Source organism: Hyperoodon ampullatus (assembly GCF_949752795.1).
Source record: "Hyperoodon ampullatus genome assembly, chromosome: 12".
NCBI lineage: Eukaryota > Metazoa > Chordata > Mammalia > Artiodactyla > Ziphiidae > Hyperoodon > Hyperoodon ampullatus.
In genome coordinates this window covers 81,725,377-81,747,179 of record NC_136925.1, presented here as the reverse complement: position 1 = coordinate 81,747,179, position 21,803 = coordinate 81,725,377, and the positions used below count along the sequence as shown (strand labels likewise).

General features: G+C 36.8%; 1 protein-coding gene across 2 annotated transcripts; it reads right to left on the bottom strand.

Moving 5' to 3' along the window:
* Positions 1-348: 348 nt before the first annotated feature.
* On the bottom strand, positions 349-18,952 carry WTAP (WT1 associated protein; the record flags this gene model as incomplete). 2 transcript variants are annotated; one of them, XM_079716647.1, is made up of 7 exons in its annotated part: positions 349-987; positions 2,395-2,549; positions 7,535-7,713; positions 11,224-11,351; positions 12,399-12,457; positions 15,797-15,852; positions 18,923-18,952. In XM_079716647.1, 7 exons carry the CDS (start codon positions 18,950-18,952, stop codon positions 404-406), a joined length of 1,191 nt encoding a protein of 396 aa, XP_079572773.1. The 2 variants fall into 2 exon arrangements, with proteins under 2 accessions (XP_079572773.1, XP_079572774.1); XM_079716648.1 differs by lacking the exons at positions 349-987; positions 2,395-2,549 and adding an exon at positions 7,256-7,316.
* Positions 18,953-21,803: the final 2,851 nt, after the last annotated feature.

Below are 21,803 nucleotides of genomic sequence, written 5' to 3'. Positions count from 1 at the left end.
TGAATGGTGCGTAAGTACAATAACAGCATGAATAAGAATGCCCTTACACAGCACAGGTTCTAGGATAGACACAGATTTAAACAGACATCATTGTGTTACACTTTAAGGAAAGATTTCCATTTACAACTTCACATTAACTCATATAAAAATAACCTGACCCTACACAAAATGTCCTTTTAGCAACATTCAAAGTAATTAATTAACTGTTACAATTTCCAAAGTGGCAGAGGTATTGAAGCAAAAAGAAAAAAAAAAAAAAGGAAGAAAAGAAAAAGGGAAAGGAAAAAAGAAAAAAAAAACACCCACAAAAAAGGCAAATTGTGACAAAAGTATGCGTTCATTTTCCGGACAGTATCCTCTCCCAAATTAAATGACACTGTATAAAAGTTTGCTGGAAAAAATTTTACAAAACTGAACCCTGTACATTTACACTTGAGTCCAAGCCATTCTGAACGTGGCGGGAACCCGCAGTTCGGTTACCTTTCCCACTCACTGTTTTCTCCTCTTGAGGGTCATGATTGGAGTCTGTGTCATTTGAGTGGTGTGTGACAGAGTTTTCACTGCCCGTGGGAGAGTCTACACTTTCATACCCCGCACTGAGTTGGTTTACGTAACTACTACCTCCTCTGCCAGTTCTCTCCTCCGAGCTGTTAGAGGCCTTATTACCGTTCCCTGGTGAAGAAGGGAAGTCATCTTCGGCCGTGTCCCCCTCCCTATGAAATCCAGACCCAGACGTCCTCTGCCGGGAGGAACTGCCATTACTTGGTCCGTTGGCCAGACGACTGCAGTCTTTACCTGTGGCCTCTGCCTGTCCTGCAGGCTCAGAAGATGTAGTCCTGCTGGTACTCGGGCCGGGGGCTTGAGACTGCTGCTGCTGGTACTGAGCCAGCTGCTGGCGCGTCTCCTTCAGTTGTTGCTGAAGGACTAGGATGGTACTCTGCATGCCCTCCACTTCTTCATCGAGTTGAATGATGAAGTCATTCAGTTCTGTGCAAAGGAGAGTCAAACCTACTTTAATATCTCTGTTAACATCTTTAAAAATATTTCTTAGTGCCTGCACAAAGCCAGGCAACCAGTCAATGTTTAAGTAAACAAATACAATTATAAAATCACAAAAGAGTACTTTAAAATTGTGCTTGGAATTTTAAAATAGCCATTCAACCATGAGTTTGTTTTGGGGAGGAAGGCAAAAACTTAAATATATTAAAGCAACCAAATTTAAATCTATTCAAACTACCTAGCCACATAAAACGGGTCACAACCCACAAAAGCTGCTCCACGTTTGCTGACCTCGGGGCCCCCACGTCCAGCCCCTTCCCCCTCACTCTCCTATAGCCGATGTCTCAGCTCCACAGCAGGTTAGCCCCTGGGGAAGTGCGGTCCCCTACTCTAATACTCCAAAGGAGCCTATGCAGTCACCGAGGATTATCCGAGAAAATAACTCTTGAAAACTGATAAAAATACAGATGTCTATTAAGTTCTAAAAAGGCCTGGGGGGTGGGGGGGAGTCCACTTACTACTATACAAAACCTCCTATTTACTGTATTTACACATAGTGAGAGCTAAGAACCATCACTTTGAAAAGGCAGTTTTAAAGATACTGCTTGGCTAGCGACCTTCTTTGCAATTAACTACAAATTTGCAATTAATTTAATCTCCAGAGCTTGGGTATTTTTCTTACTACTAATATTTCTCACAAAGGAGAAACAGCATAGATGAAACTATACTTGCCCAACAAAAAAAGAGAGGGCGGCTGATAATTAAGTTCCATTTGTCTTAGCAAAGAACTATTACATCTTATTCACTAAATAGGATCTTAAAAGGTAAAATCAACTATATACTTTTACTTATTATTTTCTATTTTTGGCCATGCCGTGCGGCTTGCAGGGACTTAAGTTACCTGACCAGGGATCGAACCCAGCCCCAGCAGTGAAAGCGCCGAGTCCTAACCACTGGACCGCCAGGGAATTTCCACAATCAATTATATATATTTTCAGATCCCTGGAAATAGCCAAATACTTCCAAGATTTACACTTACAGAAATTGGTTAAATGAAGATACTCCCTCTTTTAAGCACTGAATATAAATTTATATAGCTACATAATGCCTTAGTAATACAACAGCCTTTCTATCTTTTGCCAAATCCCACTCCTAAAAAACAAAAACTTCTTATGAAATTTGCACCATAAACAACTCAGGGGCTGGGGGGGGCGGTGAGGGGACCGCTAAGATTAAATGGCTTTGTTTGCTGACTCAACTGGAAATATTTCACTTATAATTTTATAGAACCATTGGCAGAGATGAGCATATACAGACTCTGATCTATAATACTCATGCCTGGCAGTATTTTAAAGCCAGTGCAAAGTTAACCAAACTTTTCAAAAAACCCCTTACCATCCTGACTGCTTTTAAGCTCCTCACTATATTTCTTCTGTAAAGCCAATTCTGCTTCAAGTTGTGCAATACGTCCCTGGGACAGCTGCCTTCCAAGCTCTTGATTCTCCTGGATAAGCATTCGACACTTCGCCATTAACTTTTTGCCTGTTTGGCTGTAAAGGAAAGAGCCATTCATCACAAAATGAAGACAAAACTCTCTACAACCTTCTTTGCTTGCAGTTATTACAACGATAGATGTAACACGTACAGAACATAACACTATGTCACAGCAGATGCCTCCCTACAATTACCATCTTCTTTCTGGAACACATCCATCTTGTACATTTCAGTATTTTGCCAATACAGCAGCAAAAATTTAAAAAACCTAAAGAAAAAGTATCTAAATGGCCACTTTTTGTTTCTATTAATAACTGATTCTGAAATCTATTTTTATCCCAAATTATAATTTGAAATAGAAACAGGCCAGTTAATTAACACACATTTTAGATATACCAGTATTAGTAAAACACTAAGGTACTTAGCTTTATGGAACAGAAAAGTTCTTGAAAGGGTAAATGCAACATTAACCACAAATGTAGACTTTAAAATACCTAATATATAAAAATCAGCACCTATAAATATATAAATGAATGAGAGTATATTTATTCCTGCTAGATCAGCATTTTTAAGGATGCCTCTTAAGAGGCAGTTCTCACAAGAATGTTTATTTACTGCATTCAGTGAGGCCTGTTCAGTAACTTTTTAAAAAGCCTTAAGACTATTCCTATTCACCAATCCCTCATTTAATTTCATATGAGCTGTCTTAAACTGGGATGGAAGTTTTTGAAATTTTAATATTGGTATGTGGTGAAGATTTTATCCATGTTGAAAAGATTACCCTTAGGACACAAAAATAAGGTTGGAGTTACTTATCATAAATAATGCAAATATGTAAGTGTCTGCCAAATTAGGAGTGCCATACTTTCAACAAATTAGTTACCAAGTGCTAGTGCAATGTACTATAGACCTACGTGCATATACACAGTAATTGCAAAAATGCAATCAATGTTCATCCCCTATATTACTACTAAGGATGAGATGAACTTGAAGTAGTATATCAGGCAAATGAAAGCCGTATTAAAGGAGTTAAAAGAAGAAAACAATAGAAAGTGTGAGCAAAAATTTTTTTTAACCAGTAAGGTCATTCTGAACTTTACTCCATCACAAGAATATCAAACTGTCCCTATCCAAGTTTCAAAGGTAACATCACAGTTATATACTTAAATTAGAACTCTTTAAAAGTGATTACTTCTATTCTTATTAATGAGGCTAAAGAAAAGCAGTGAAGTTTTATTGAGACACTGTTACTGGGGCTTTTGATTGCATTTTTGCAATTGCTGTACACACACTTTTTAAATGTTTTAAGATGGGAGCACTTTGTAAATGTTTCTCATTCTTTGGCTCAGTGTTGCAAGGTTCTTTTATCAATAGCACATGTTCTAACCCAATATGATTCAAGCAAAAGTTTTTAATACATTTTCCTTACACAAATCTCTGGTAAAACCTGGGGTACCACTGCGCAAAGGAGCCTCAGATGAAAACCATGAGTTAGCATGTGGTAAGGGTTTTTTCTCTACATGGTAACTTTATTAGCTGATACTTCTGTTCATTGTTATTATAGCTCCAGATATCCCCCATTTCCTATAAGCACCCTCAGACTTTAGCCTCTAGGGAACAAGAGTTTACAAATCAAATGAGGAATAAGAAACACGCACCATCATCTAAGACAGGGGCATTCCTTCCACTTTACTGCCTATGCTCCCACAACGCTGCTTTCTTGCAAAGTATACAGCATCAGTGTTTACCAACCTGAGAAATCTTTTATATGAATTTTTTAAAACATAGACAATTGTAAAATCAATACATTAATTTGTGACCTGACTTAACCTCATATAAAGTATCACAAATTCTAATGCAAAAAATATTTCATTTATGAAGTCATGCCTTTTTACAAATGCCTGTTCTAAAATAATCCTACTTCTAAAATTAGTGATCACTTTAAAACAAATCTTCAAAAATCTGCTGTTCTTTAAACATTCTGTAATTTTACTATGTCATGTAAAATTTGTGTGTGTTCATCATATCACAAAAGATGGTAAGAATCCAATTACAAGTAACTTGTCTTTGGAATCATTTTACCAAAAAAAAAAAAAAAATCTAATCCATTCCTAAAAATCAAATAACCCACAAAGAAAATACAATAGGAAATAATTTAAGAGAATGATTTATAAAAAAGAACGGACACTGTACACTGCTTTGTTATCAAGGGGAAGGGAGACAGGGTATTCTGAAGAGGTGTACACACAAGTACCTAAATGTTTAAATTTAAATGCAAACTGAAAACTGTCAAAACACTGCAATATATCCCTCTACTCTGAAATATATGCACTATCTCATGTATGAAATATTTTAACTAAAGTGGACAACATAATTCATGAGATCTTTCTTAAAATTAAAACAGAATAAAAAAGTGGAAAACAAAACAAAACCCACATAACCCATTCTATTTGAATTATTCCAGACAGAGTATTGATTGAGGACTATTTGTTTCAAATTAATGATGTATTTATACCACCCGATAAACTCTGGCTTATAGCCTACTTTTTACAAAATAAAAACCCATTTATAGGTAATTAAAATAAATTATGATTTACTAATACAATGAAAATATTATATAACCATTAAAAATGGTAAGTAATTTAAATATAGTAAAAAATGGGAAAATGCCCAAGGATAAAGTGGGGTGGGGAAAGCCCTGGTACAAATCTGTATGTATGTATACATGTATGTCACATTTGTTTAAAATATATATATATATATATATATATATATATATATATATATATATATATATATAATTACTGTATACGCATACAAATTATCTTGATGATACCCAAGAAATTTAAAAGTGGTTACTACTCCTGGGGAATAGAACAGGGAAGGGCAAGGTCACACCCAGGAGTAAAACTCACTTTTCACCTCCACTTTTCTTTACACTGTTTCATTTTATACATTATCATGTGTTACCTTATTAATTAAAAAAAATTTTTCAACAGTAAGAAGAAAAAACCCACTTCAAGGTGACTGTTACCTAAGTGGCAAAGAAAGATGCTTGGCTAAATTTGAGTACGTGTTAATGATACCTTTTATGAATTATTTCCTGACCTACTGAGAATACATAGGCCATCTCTACTGTGATCTTAAATGGCATAACATATACACAAAAGCCTTAATTCGGGCACAAGAAGCCAATTTCAAACAGATTTGGTTACTTACCCTCCAACCCCACAAGCAGTGAGAATTTTAGAAGCGATTTCTTGCCGTGAAGTCACACAAACCACTTCTCCAGCCCACCCTCTGCCCCACAACCAGTTCCCTAAAGCACACACATACAAGATACTTACAATTGATTTGAATGATTAAGAGAGAACTTAAGTCACCCTTGTTAAAACTGCACTTAAACGTTGGGGCAATCTGGAACATTTATCTTCCACTCATCTTAGACTCCATTGTCACCAAGCGAAAATTCGAATTGGTGACTTATAGAATGATCTGACGAAAAAATTCACCTCCAGGATTGGATGGAAGCATGAAGAAAATAATGCCTCATTTATCTAAATGATCAAATGAATTTGCTAGAAATGATCACTATACCTTTTTTTTTTTTTTTTCCAATTCACAAAATGTCTCACTTAGGCCAGCCCACAGTTCCAATACATTCTGTCCCCAATCTTCTGGCAGGCACCCTGTGAAGCTGTCCCACATTAATGTCTACTGCAATATCCTGGGACAAGGTGTCAAAAAGCAACAAGTGTCAAGTCTCCTTGTCTTTTATGATACCAGCTGGAAAAAAGTAGGTCTTTAAAAAATGAGACACAGAGCCTTTTCCTTCACTTTGAAGAGCACAGCAACAATTTTTTCGAAATCAATCTGCTCTCACAGCCCCCCCAAAACCAAAATGTTAAAAGTACAACAAAATCATCATAATAATCCTTGAACTTAAAAAACAAAACAAAACCAAAAACAAAACAAAAAAAAAAAAACCAACTATTTCAAGGCACATTTAATTTAATATCAAGAGTGCAATACAAAAGGCCCAAATACAATGAAGGAACACATTCCCCCATTAACACCAACGACAATGCTCTTTCAACATGTGCCTGTTGAATGGAATGGGGATTTAATAAATTTCACTACTGAAAAAAATAACGCAGTGAGTCTCATCACAGCTAATATCCTTATACAATCTAGTTGTGAAATGAATGTTTATAATGCTTCAAACAGTTTAGACCTGAAGTTTGATACCACACCTTCATTATTTGTACAGTCCTCAATAAGATTATCTACAGTATTAGCAACCATTCAAAGAACAAACCATTGAGTAAAACCACATTGATTTAAGGCTCAATCAAGTAATATGGAGCCCCAAACTAAATGGTTAAATATATGAACTACTTGTACTGACATCTATTATTTGATTCTCTCATGACTATTAAGTTGGTTCTTAGCAAATAAACCCTTTAAAGGCAAAATTCACCTCATTTGAGTTTGACCCAGAAGTTCAACAACGATCACGAAGTCCACAGTCTTATTGGCAAAACTGATATACAGTGTCTCTAAGTCACTATGCTCAAGGTTAAGAGCGATGCATATTCCATCTTTACATTTACTGGAATTTTACATGTTCAATTCATGATTTTAAATCTCTAGGTTTTCATTCCTCCAAACTGTCTGAAGACACAGTGTGCCACAGACTTAAGACTTCTGTTTCTCCCTCTATTTTCTTCAAACAGAAACATTTCTCAAGTGTCTACACGTTCTAGAAGGGGAATTTTTCGGAGGTGGCCACTTCTTCGGAATAGTCCGACGCCATCAGGCCTCTGAAGCAAGGGGAGGGGGAAGAGAAAAAAGCTGAAACACAAGGTTCATCTGGTAAGTTTTACATTAACCATTACAAGCTGGATAGTGTAAGAATGTGGCTTTTTTGGCTCAAAAAGTCTGAGTCTTGGTGTGGAAACGAGTACTTGGCTGTCCCACCACAGCTTTCTCGTAGTGGGACTGTCAGGGAAGTCTTGACTGGGGAGTATGATTTGTTTACCTATCAGGCGTAAACTTCCAGGCACTCAGTTCATTTTGGGCTTGTTCCAGTTTGTCTTTAGTCTGTTCCAGTTCACCTTTCATTTTTAGGAAAAACAAGTTGATCGCTGGGTCTACCATTGTTGATCTCAGTTGGGCAACGCTAGGCTGCTGGACTTGCTTGAGGTACTGGATTTGAGTCTGTGCAAAGCAAAGAAACCCCAATTACTACCAAATCCAAGGAAACATACCTAAGAAGATGAGATAAAATCCCTTTCATTCACTGGATTTACAACTTGTTTGTTAAGTCCTTTCCCCCCTTGATCATAAAGTCCTCTAAAAAAAGTACAAATTAAAAACAACTATTTGGGAATTCCCTGGTTAGGAGGGTCTAGTGGTTAAGAGTCAGTGCTCTCACTGCCGGGGCCTGGCTTCGATCCCTGGTCAGGGAACTAAAATCCTGCAAGCTGCGCAGCCAAAAAAGAAGAAAAAAAACCCCCACGAAACTATTTAAGGTTATCCATGTAGGAATAAAGGCCATTTGATTGCACTCCATATTTGGAAACTTCAAATATAAGGAGACTAACACGTTGGCAACCAAAACAGTACAAAATCAATCAATCAATCACTGTTATATTTACTAAAAATGCTGATGCCCACTGGGGAAAAAAAGCAAAGTTTAAAATATTACTTATGTAAGTAAATCTGTGCTTATGGGAAATTAGTCTATATACAAGTTCCCTAAAAATACATCAGGTACAAGGTTATAATTTAAAACATATTTGCATTTCTAAATTTAAAAATGTATAGTACTTACATATTTACATGAGTTGGCATTACAGCTTTATAAACAGCACCTTAACCCAAAATTAAGCATTTTTTTTCCCTCCAAGGAGATTTGAATCACAGCATTGTAAGGCTGGAAGGTGACTGACCTGGTCCAAACTGCTTTTTTTTTGAGACATTAAATAAGCCAACTGTCCAAGGATAGTTAGTTCAGTGCCAGTACTAAAACTAGAATTTTTGTTCTCAAGCCTCCTGACTCCCGTATCTAGGGCTTCTTCCACCATACCAAATCCCTCTGCTTACATATGAAACCTTCAACTTCAACTTTGGTTGTACTATTTACTAGCACACTAAAAATACATTTCTAAAATATGAGATACAGTATATCATCATTAAATGCATCACTTTCTTCACACCCAAAGTAGATCTGGTTCAAGATCCTGCTCCACACTAAACCTTAAATAGGATTGAAACTAACATTTCCTAAGCAGCTAATTTCTACCATAAAAGATACAAATATACTAGGATATATTTAGTTAGTATTTCACTGAGCAAACAGAACTATTTTTTCCTCTTTTAGCTTAAGGAATTTTAAAAGTAACTCATTTTAAACCAAAAAGTACACCTATTTATTCAATATAATCCAGCTGCTGAGGTAATCTAACAGGAATAAAGCACGCCATGTAACATACACCATGTACCGCTATCACTGAAGAAAACACTGCCTCTCTTACACTAACATAGTTCCTAGTATTTAGATTACACAGTGGACGGCCCTCATCTGCTACACATTAGCTTGCCATTTCCTTGTGTTTGCTCCTGCTGCCCTCTCTGAAAAACTTTACTGTGTTCTAACTGAAAGAGCAGTGAGTTCTTCGGCTGGCCTGTGCAGAGAAGAGCTGTAAAAAAATGTGGCTGGAAGAAGTTAGGTTCTACTTGAAAAGAATCTTAAATATAGGTTGAGATGACAAAAGGTGATGAGGCATCACCAAAGGCCCTGATTAGGCATAATATGATCAAAACTGCCAGTGTATATGGGATGGCTGTAGAATCACTGAGGTGAGTCAACAGCACATACTATCTAGGCAAGTGTTAAGAAGTATCTGGACTAGAATGTCAAGAATAGGATTCAAGAGACAGAAAGAAATCAAGATGTACTGGTTTTATGAGACATTATCATCAGCACCATCTATTCACACTCTATCTACCAGGTGCTAGCACTCTGAAGGTAAGATTCATCCTTGGCATGTGTAAGCATCTGGCACAGTGCCATGTTAACAGGGAAACCTAAAACTATTAATGAGTAAATGGCAGAATCTAGAGTCCTAAATATCACAAAAAGAAAGAATTAAATGGTTTTGAGATTAGGCACCTGAGAAGTAGTACTCATGCCATTAGACGTGAAAATCCTGAGAGAAAAAAAAAAATTGAATGGGATGGGTGGGTGTTACAGAAAGGAAACAAAAACAAAAACCTTATATTCAAAATGTTGGTAAGACTTCTTGGAACCAAGTATCTAGGTTAGGAAAAAAAAAAAAAAAAAAAAAAAGCCAAAGGTGGGAATAGTCAATAGTTGAAGTTAGGGAGAGTAAAGGCATATGAGTGCTCAGAAAGAAAAATTTCTTAATACGTTCATTAGTGACTTTACAGAAAAAATATCAGTGGCAGTGCAGATGGAAACTAAATTGGTAGAAACAAAAGGAGTGGTGAGAAGATAGAGAAAATAACAGAGGCTACTCTTTAACAGGTGAAGAAGTCAATTTGAAGAAGTGAAGGGGACTTCCCTGGAAGTCCAGTGGTTAAGAGTCCGCACTCCCAACGCAGGGCACAGGGGGCGTGGGATCAATCCCTGGTCGAGGAACTAAGATCCCACATGCCGCACAGCGCGGCAAGAAAAAAAAAAAAAAGAAGGAAAAGGGACTAAAGACTTTTGTGGAAATGTGGACAAAAGACAGCGTCTGCACAAGAAGAATAAGGATTGTGATTAAGCCCTAAAGAACATCTTATTGGTGAGAGAAGAAACAGAACTGTGCCCCACAGATTATTAGTCTCCAGTGACCAGAATATTGCCTTATGCATTAGATTTTAATAACTATCAAATGGAGATTACACAAAAAAATTCAGGAAAATGAGAAACAACAGGGAATTCCCTGGCGGTCCAGAGGTTAGGACTCAGCACTTTCACTGCAGGGGCCTGGGTTTGATCCCTGGTCAGGGAACTAAGATCTCGCAAGCCGCGCAGTGCAGCCCCAAAACAAAAAAAAACAAAGAAAGAAAGAAAGAAAGAAAAAAAAACGATTAGGAACAACAGGAATAGAGCTGCCCCTATTTTATATAACTGACATATACAAACACTAGAAGAAAGTGCTAAGACTGTCAAAGACAGCATAAAACTGACTCTAAATTCAGCCCCAGAGCTAAAGGATCCAATATATCGTTAGATTTCAGATCTATGTAGACATGGCAAATAGTACAAATGAAAGATTAACAATTAAAAGACATGGCAGAAGTTGATGATACTAAGAAAAATAACTTTATTCAGAAAGGGGTAAAGACAGCAGAGGAGAAACTAATCAGATGGCTTGCTTATTAGTAAAGAGTAAATGCTGCTTATACCCTCAGATATCAGTTACTTAAAGATATGTGAACCAATATACTAATTCTTATAAATCATAGAGATTTCAGAGAATAATTTAAGATTTTTGACTTCTTGGCTACAGAAAAATTACTTTAAATCCAATGATGAAAGGTTATCAAAATTTTACATTTAGCACATTTAAGCTCAAAGCATTTCTACCTTAACAAAATATGCATCTATAATTCGTATTAAGTATACAAAATTAGCTTAATGTGAATTAATACATGTCATCATGTGATCCAAAACCCAATTCCTCAAAAAGACTTTAAAACATTTGAAAGACTTACAGTACACTCTTGCATCTCTTGCTCCTTGGTTGCTAGTCGCATTACAAGAATGTTTTCCCTGCGTGCAGACTCTTGCTGTTGTTGCTTTAGTTTTTCTTCAGATTCCCTTAAGCCAGTTACGTCATTAGCTGATGATTAAAAGGAAAAAAAAACCCCAACATCATGAAATATAATTTCAAGATCAAACTGAACTAACCAAAAGAAAGTTCTGATTGCCTTTGAAGAGATGATAAAAACCATGGTAAAAAGTTTAAATCTTTACTTTCTATTCTATCAATGCTTTTGTAACAGTGAAGTTTGTTCCTGATCATGAGTGCTCTTTTAGGAGTTAGTGCTGTTACACGGGTCCACAGCCACTTAATGCTAGACGGGATTACGTTGTTATAGTCTAATCTGTTGCCAACAAACACCAGGAAACTTCGTTATTTGCATTTGTTTACACTATGAAGTATTCACAAAGTCCTGATTAGTACTGTTTTTAACCTATTCAATATAAACATGCCCATAACTGCAGAGACAATTATTACTTTAAGCTTTCATAATGTTCACAACTTCTATGGATTATACTGTAATCATACAATGATTGAGATTTCATGATATTAAGCTTTCTGAACTTGGAAAAGTGTACTGGTTTTTATACTCACAAATAGTATGTTACTCTAACTCAGTGAATAGTGACAAAGACTAAATTGGTCTGAAATGATAAACTCTGTTGTATTATTTTTAGATGTTGAAAAATCCATAAATACATAGCTATATCCTATTGTTACAATTTAAGCTATCATAAATTTAACACTGGTTGCTTCTCTCTTCTAGAGTAATAACTCATGCTTCACTTCAAATTTCTCTGTGGAAGGGACACATCAAGGAAAGTTTCAAGTAGTTGTGAATTTCCCTATCTGTGCTCTCTCAGAACCGTGTAGTTCAGTTAACAGAGAAGTGCTATTATAAGATCATTGCATGCTGGTCTTCTCCAATGACTGCGAACTCTTCAAGAAGAGAGGGCATGTCTCATCCACCTATTTCTTAGCACCCAACACAGTGCCTGGACAGAGTTTCTCAATAACATGCTTGAATAAAAATTACTTAGTAAGACCAGTTATCCTGTGCTTCTAACAACAATCTAAAAGGCAACAGTCACATGGTCTTTAGGAAAAGCTAAAACTCAAACTTACAGCTAAGATCTGTGTACTTGCCCTCCAACGCTTGCACATATGCTTCATATTGTTTCCACCTAGTGCAAAAATAAGTCCATATTAGTTGTCATGTTTAAATTGCTTTTGTTAAATATACTAGAAAACCACATCCATAAGCTTTAAGTAATACTGAGAATTCCACTGCATGAATTTTAATGTCTCTTCCATTTTGAGATAACTATAAATCTAGTTTAACCCATAATAAATGACTCACTTCAAAATTATTCCTTCTCAACTTACAGGAGTTAGGTAAATGGAAATACAGAGAAAAGTGTTCCCTGCTGAGAATACACCAAGCAGCGTTCCCGTGGGTCAGATCACACACCTTACAGGACCTTGTATCACTGATGTTCAGCATGTTGCCCAGATATGGAAGCTGACTGAATAACTTAACACTACTCTTCAGATATGCTCTCCACCTCAAACAAAAGGCATTTTAAAAACATGCCTAGGGACTTCCCTGGTGGTACAGTGCTTAAGAATCCGAATGCAGGGGACATGGGTTTGAGCCCTGCTCTGGGAAGATCCCACATGCTGCGGAGCAACTAAGCCCGTGTGCCACAACTACTGAGCCTGCCCTCTAGAGCCTGCGAGCCACAACTACTGAGCCCGCGTGCCACAACTACTGAAGCCTGCGTGCCTAGAGACCTTGCTCTGCAACAAGAGAAGCCACCGCAATGAGAGGCCTGCACACCACAACAAAGAGCAGCCGCTGCTCGCCGCAACTAGAAAAAAGCCCATGCGCAGCAACGAAGACCCAACGCAGCCAAAAATCAATAAAATTAAATAAAACTAAAAAAAACATTTAAAAAAAATTTTTAAGTGCCTGATTATAAGGGACTGAAGGTTATCTTGGCTCTTATGTGAAAATACCACGTGATTCTCTCAAAGTAAAAAATAAATAAATAAACTGGGGGGGGGGGGAGAACATACTATGTTTCCAAAGCATATCTAATTAGCAGAAACAACTTTCATACATGCCATATGCCATCAGGACCTTTCTTCATTATATTCCTCTACCCTCGAAATATAGGCCATATTAGCTGCTCTTGGCAATTACTGCAGATAACAAACTTTCCCCAGTCCTACGTTTAAGCAACTGCTCCTGGAAAGTAAGCTGTCTGCCACCTTGCTTACTGAAGAGCTGTTTTCAGGGTGCTCTTCAGTTACAGCTAATTAAAATTCACTTTGATTTTACAAAATATTTGTATAATCTTAAAATCTTTGACAAGTTTGCTATGAGATTTATTAACATTACAACACAATGAACAAAAATATCCCATAATATCAAGCTAATCCATTCTACATAAAGACTAGGCCAAGGGCATGCTCATTTTTACGGCCTCTACAACCTAGGACACAAAGAGGAGTTCACTGAACGTTTTGGGATGAATAAAGACATTTTGTGGAGGTTATATAAGAACTATTTATTTTAGAGGAAATGAGAAATATGAAAGCTCAGGGACTTCCCTGGTGGTGCAGTGGTTAAGAATCCGCCTGGCAATGCAGGGGACACGGGTTCGAGCCCTGGTCCAGGAAGATCCCACAGGCAGCAGAGCAACTAAGCCTGTGTGCCACAACTACTGAGCCTGCGCTCTAGAGCTTGTGAGCCACAACTACTGAGCCTGCGCTCTAGAGCTCGGGAGCCACAACTACTGAAGCCCAAGTGCCTAAAGCCCGTGCTCCACAACAAGAGAAGCCATTGCAATGAGAAGCCCGCGCACTGCAATGAAGAGTAGCCCCTGCTCGCCGCAACTACAGAAAGCCCACGTGCAGCAACGAAGACCCAACACAGCCTTAAATTAAAAAAAAAAAAAAAAAAAATATATATATATATATATATATACATATATAAATGCTCAAACCACAAACATCCTCATCAAGCAGAAAAAAAGAGAGACTAAGTAGCAGTTAATTTAAAATCACAAGGAGAATTAATGAGGAAAAAACCTACTTAAAAGTCATAAATGAGAAGTCCCTAAATAAAGAAATTAAACTGACCTCAAAAATATAAACTGCACATGATTTTAAAAACCTTAAAGATAACTTAACATAAAAAATTGTTCCTCGTTTTTAAATTAAGATTATAGTACCGATTTCTCACCCAACAGTTAAATCAAGAGACGGCACATACTAACCAGAGGAATTATCTAAGAAAAGGATACAAGGCAAGGAGTGTACCATATCAGAGGTACAAAGAGAACATCAACACGAGCAGTAGTATATCACAAGTGTCTACATCAGCAGGAAAGGGCAAGAGTATTTTAAAATACTAAGTATTTAAATTTTACGTGCAGGAAAATGAAGGTATGCAACAGAAAAACTGTTCTATGCATGAGATTACAGTAAAGGGAAATAAAGAGCATGTCTGCAATAGAGTAGCTAGTTAAGTAAACAACGGTGGGAAATTATTGGGCTCTAGGAAACAATGGAGCATGTAATCTGTTTCCCTATCTTATAAAACCACCTTTTCTCTCCCCAACTTCCACTCTGTTAAATTTACTCAGTTCCTCAAGTAAAAATTCCTTGCAATTTCTAGAAGAAAAAGTTCAATGAACTTGCAGGTTGCCCTGAAAAACATTCATTTCATTTTTATCTAAAAGTTACCTCGTAAAAAACTTACCATAGTGATAAAATGCAAAAAGAATATATTTAAGTTATAAAATACAAAACACACGTGATCCCATTTTCTGATTTCTTACATTTGAAAAACGAATAATATAATGCTGTACTTGACAATCTGCTTTAGTAAGACATTTTAAGATAACCACAGAAATTCAGAGCTGGAAGTCATCTTTAAAAGTAATTTAATCCAACTGCTTTAACTTGCAGATAATAAAATGAAAGATATATAAAGTTAAATGAGTTGATCAAGGTCACAGTTATGAGAAAGAGTAACTTTGCTCCACCAGTAAATATTTCTTCCAAAACGAGAAGAATATCCTTAAGGAGTACAAATTTTCCATATGTTACACAGAAAAGTAAAAAAATTAACTACATCAAAACAAGTCTATTCATTTGGTAAACTGAAAGCTTCTGAGAGCAGGGTCTTTCCCCATAGCAAGTTATGCACATGAAGTACAAAGGCTTTTCAAGTTAAAGTTCTGAATATTTGCCCTCTACAAGAAAAAAATTCAAGTTACCTATCAGTCTAGAAGTTACCCAAGCTAGTGCTTTAGTTCTTTAAAGTGTTATGCTTTCCCCAATGTTTATATAATGCAGAAATAGGCCATACGAAAGAGATTCAAAAAATATATTAAATGATTTGAGGATGTATTAACATTAAAAACAAAACAATACCTCACATAAACACTATAGGACAGAATCACAACATAATGTTCTATAGAAAGACTTGTATTTGGTAAAGAACATTTTACCTGAGAATTAATTCATCTCGTGCCATAACTTTGAAGTCTGTTTCACTCAGTCGAACCTAAAAAGAGAATTATGATACAAACTAAGTGCTCTTTCTAAAAGTTTTAAATATTAAATACCACCAGCATTTATATTCTTATTTTTATGAAGATAGGATCATAACTTTTAATCCAACTGCTGGTTTCTGTTATTAGGAATCCCCTTTTTCCAAAGACACACAAAGCTCCTCCCAAAAGGAAGCCTGTACTGAAATGTCTGAAACTTAAATGGCTCAGTGCACACTACGACGTTTTTTAAAAAAAAGTCTTAATTTTTAGAACGAAGTTTTTAAAAGGTGGACTATTTGTTATCTTTAAAACAGGTATCATTATTAGGAAAATGCAAATTAAAACCCAATGAGCTATCATTACACCCTATTCGAATGGCTAAATAAAAAAATAGTGGTAACACCAAATACTGAGTGAAGATGCAGAGAAACTGAGCCTTCATACATTGCTAGTGAGAAAGTAAAATGGTACAGCTGCTCTGGAAAATAGTGTGGCGAATCCTTTTAAAACTAAAAATGGATGTTCCATGCAACTCAACAGATGCACTCTTAAGCACATATTCCAAAGAAATGAAAATTTATTTTCACACAGAAACTTGTACACAAATGCTCACAGCAACTTTATTTTTAATAACCAAAAATTGGAAACTACCCAGATGTCTTTCAACAGGTGGATAGTAAACTATGACACCATGAAATACAGCAATACAAGAAACAGACAACTGACATATGCAACAACTTGGATAAAGCTGAAGGAAATTATGCTGTGTGAAAAAACTCAAAGGATACGTAATACAGCATAATTTCACATACACGACATTTGTGAAATAGCATAATTTTAGAAATGAAGAACTGATTAGTGGTTGCCAGGGGTTAAGAATGGAGTGGGAGAGGATGGATGTGGCTATAAAAAATGGCTTAAGAGAGACTTGTGGTAATGGTTCAGGTAACTATTTTGGTTGTGGTGCTGTTTACATTAAGTTACAAGTGATAACACTGCATACAGCCACACACAGAATGCACGCATAACCAGGGAAGTCTGAATATGCTCTGTGGATTGTACCAATGTCAAGTTCCTGGTTTTGATATTCTTATGCAAGATGCCTGACAGTTATGCAAGATGTTAATGCTGAAGGAGGCTGGGTGAAGAGTGCACAGAACCTCCCTGTACATTTCTTTTTTTATAGAGTTTTTTTTTAAATTTATTTATTTTTGGCCGCGTTGGGTCTTCGTTGCTGCACGTGGGCTTTCTCTAGTTGCAGCGAGCGGGGGCTACTCTTTGTTTCTGTGCACTGGCTTCTCATTGCGGTGGCTTCTCTTGTTGCAGAGCACAGGCTCTAGGCGTGCAGGCTTCAGTAGTGGCACGAGGGCTTAGTAGTTGTGGCTCGTGGGCCCTAGAGCACAGGCAGGCTCAGTAGTTGTGGCGCACAGGCTTAGCTGCTCTGCAGCACGTGGGATCTTCCTAGACCAGGGCTTGAACCCATGTCCTCTGCATTGAGACAGATTCTTAACCACTGCACCACCAGGGAAGCCCCCCGCTTTTTTTTTTTTTTTTTTGCTGCACTGGCTGTTCGTTGCAGCTCGCGCGCTTTCTCTAGTTACGGTGAGTGGGGGCTACTCTTCCTTGTGGTGCACGGGCTTCTCATTGCGGTGGCTTCTCTTGTTGCAGAGCATGGGCTCTAGGTGCACAGGCTTCAGTAGTTGTGGCACACGGGCTCAGTAGTTGTGGCTCGCGAGCTCTAGAGCGCAGGCTCAGTAGTTGTGGTGACAGGCTTAGTTGCTCTGCGGCATGTGGGATCTTCCCAGACCAGGGCTCGAACCTGTGTCCCCTGCATTGGCAGGCGGATTCTTAACCACTGCGCCACCAGGGAAGCCCCCTCCCTGTACATTTCTTTACAACTTCCTATGAATCAGTAATTATTTCAAAATAAAAAGTTCTTTAAAGTGGGCATAATATTCTAATGAGATGAAATTGCTTTGCAAATTGAGAAATATGAAATGTTTTCTCTATACCAAAAGAAGATTGTAAAGCTGAGGCACCTCTCCTACTTTAATATAAAATTAAGTCTTATTAATTTCCCTTATAAGATATTAAAACATTTTTCTTTATAAAAATGTTTCAAATTGTAGCATTTACCAGTAACATGTTACTATCAGAAAACAGAAAAGGGAAAATCATTATACCAGAATATATTAAAAGCCTTCCCTGGTGGCGCAGTGGTTGAGAGTCCGCCTGCCGATGCAGGGGACACGGGTTCGTGCCCCGGTCCGGGAAGATCCCACATGCTGCGGAGCGGCTGGGTCCGTGAGCCATGGCCGCTGAGCCTGCATGTCCGGAGACTGTGCTCCGCAACGGGAGAGGCCACAACAGTGAGAGGCCCACGTACCGCCAAAAAAAAAAAAAAGCCTAACAGAAAGCACCCAGTAATTCTCAAGATTGTTAAAGCACTTGACCCCAAAACTTAGGACAGAAATTTCCGTAATATTTACTATTTAAATTGTCCACTTAAATATTCACTGGTTAATAAGCACATACTCCTACTTTCCCAACTGAATTATAAATACCTCTTAGAAAGTGTTATTCTTTTGTAACCTCTTTTGTGTGTGTGTCATAGTGACTAAACTGAAGATAAAATGGGGAAAATGAGACTAGAAAATAAAACTTCAGAGGAAATGGTAGAATCTAAGAACCAACTAGCTGTAACCTTTTTTGAAAAATATGGAACTGGTTCTGCATTACAACCAAAGAGATTTAAGTTAGGGAAAAAAAAGAAAATAAGTAACTTATAGGATCTTGTAAAATAATCTCTTATTTTGACATTATTTGTAGTTATATAGCTGGGAATATTCATATGATAAAGGTTACAAGTTGACCACGGGGATGTCATTATTACAAAAGTTTTCCAAAGGCTGAAAATATTCTAAAAATATATTATGTATTAAATACAATGTCTCACACATTATACACCCATGATGCTATTATTAATATAAGGCAAGGGAGTAAACAACAAGCAAACAATATGGATAGTCCCTCAACTCTATTAGTCAAAAAAAGTGCTTAGAAACTGCTGAAAAAACAAACCTTTTTAGGAAGAGGTTCCTCGTTGGTCATCTTGAATCCTAGAAAAAGGAATAAAGAGAGGAAAGTCAACTGATTTTCTTCCAGTTAAGGTAGGAAGAAAAAAATACTGGCTTTTTCAAACGAATTTATTACTAAACTCAGTTATGACCAAATCATTCGGTTATTTTTTTTAAATTAAAATAAACCTTTTAGGAACGAAATTGAGTTATTTGCAGTGAAGTGGATGGACCTAGAATCTGTCATACAGAGTGAAGTAAGTCAGAAAGAAAAACAAATACCGTATGCTAACGCATATATATGGAATTTTAAAAAGCGGTACTGATGAACCTAGTGGCAGGGTAGGAATAAAGACGCAAATGTAGAGAACAGACCTGAGGGCATGGGGTGGGGTGGGGTGGAGCTGGGATGAAGTAAGAAAGTAGCACTGATTATATATACACTACCAAATGTAAAATGGATGGCTAGTGGGAAGCTGCTGCATAGCACAGGGAGATCAGCTCAGTGCTTTGTGACCACCTAGAGGGATGCTCAAGAGGGAGGGTGGGAGGGATGCTCAAAAGGGAGGGGATAAAATGTATACATATAGCTTATTCACTCTGTTGTACAGCAGAAACAAACATTGTAAAGCATTTATACTCCGATAAAGGTGTGAAAAAATATATATACCTCTTAGACTAGTTTTAAATTTACAGAAAGGCTGCAAAGATATTACAGGGTTCCCATATACTCTGCACCCAGTTTCTCCTTTGTTAACATCTTACATTACTATTGTTATTAGTTTTTTTTTTTAAACTCTCTTATAAAAAAGTTGATCATTCTTTGTAATGTTGCCACAAAGGATTGAAAGAAATATAATTAACCACTGGACCACCAGGGAAGTCCCGAAGAAATACAATTTTTCAATGCATTCTTACAACTGCCCTGTGAAAGACAAATCTGGCAGCAGAAGTAATAGGTTTGTGCTGAAGTCCGATACTGGCGTCAGGCAGTAGCCAAGGCATCTTGTTGAAAGGACAGAGGAAGGGTAATACCTGTTGCTAAGCCTTTCCTTTTACAGAATTAACATTGTTATAGTAAGGTCAAATCTATCATCCTCATGATAATTCATCACTACACAATGCAGGTATGAAGGTATTTACACTTTAATAAAAATATCCCTACATTATTTAACTTCACGTCACAGAATAATTTGTATCTCAAAATTAGCTTCTTTTATAAATTTACATAAAATTCACTTAATCCTGTTGAAAAAGACAGATTAATGACAGAAATACTCTCATTAACTTTATTATGCTTACTGAAAAGACTTGTGCTATTTCCTAATGTTCAAATTTAACAAAGAGAAGCTAATTTAAAGTTATTCCTAGGTATCCTTTCTAGCAGCAAAGTCATAAATGTTCCCTTACATCTTAAACTTTCTTCTTAGTTTATTTTACCTACCCATACATACTACAAACTCCAAACAATTAAATAAGTAGCCAGTAAATAAGTCACGGAGATATAATGTACAGCACAGTGACTATAATTAATAATACTGTATTACGTAAATTTGAAAGCTGCTGAAAGAGTCAAAATCTTCATCACAAGAAAAAAGTTTTGTAACTACGTATGGTGACAGATGGTAACTAGATTTATGTGGTGATCCTCTTGCAATGTATACAAACATCAAATCACTATGTTGTACACCTGAAAATAACATGTCAATTATACGCAATAAAAATAACTTAATCAAAGAATTTACAGTGTAAAACTGAGTTTTAAAAGCTACTTGACTTCTTAATGAATATCTGAGATTCCTCAAAAAGAGATGATTTTCAATACCATTTTTTGTATTACATACAATCCCAATTCAAATATTCTAATCATACTATCATTAAACCCTCATTTTCAGATTAGGTATACTGAGTTGAAGAAATCAGTACATTTTAAGGAAAAAAATTATATATTGATCATGTCATAAATTAACTGCCTTAATTCTTCCCTCTTTGATAATCTTATCATTGGATGTAAAACAAAAACCTGAGCATATATCATTAGTTTCTGAGCTGATGGAGTTGACCAAGTCTCTATGACCAACCAATACCTATGAAGACATGACCATATTTCTACGATTTAAAAATCGGTATTCTTTTTCTCTGAATTGGCCCCTGCCTACTTTAGGCCCCTTATCACTCAGTTTATAATCTCTGTTGCAAGTTACAGACAGCTGCTTAGTGACTATCGTAACGTGACTCTAGAGTGAATCCAAGCATTTGGAAACAAACCCTCACCATGTTCACCTCCAGAGGCCTGACTACTTCTATTTTAAAATGGTTTTAATGGGCATTCACTCCACTAGACTGCAACCTCTTGGAATCCACAACTCAAGTTTAACATTTCCTTTGAACTTCCCATTTGTCCAGTGCTAAATAGTAGGTAAATATCAATAATGTACTAATAACGTATTAAAAAGGTACAAGAAAATTTGAGCCATTTGAACTTTTAACATACTTAAATAGTATATAAATGTGTACCTATATGTCAGTCTTCTGGTTAAATCCTTCTAAAGGCTTCCCGTCTCAAAACTGTGCATGTGGTACATATACACAATGGAATATTACTCAGCCATAAAAAAGAATGAAATAATGCCACATGCAGCATGCGGGCTTCTTAGTTGTGGCATGTGGGATCTAGTTTCCCCAACCAGAGATCGAACCCTGGCCCCCTGCATAGGGAGCCCAGAGTCCTATCCACTGGACCATCAGGGGAGTCTCCTGTTTTTGTCTTTAAGCCCCACTGCAGAGTTCTTGGTGACCTCCAGTTTTCAGAATTCTAAACAGCAAGTTATTTACATTTTTAACACTGACTTATGTTCTCTTTCCTTTTAAAAAGCTTGATGCTG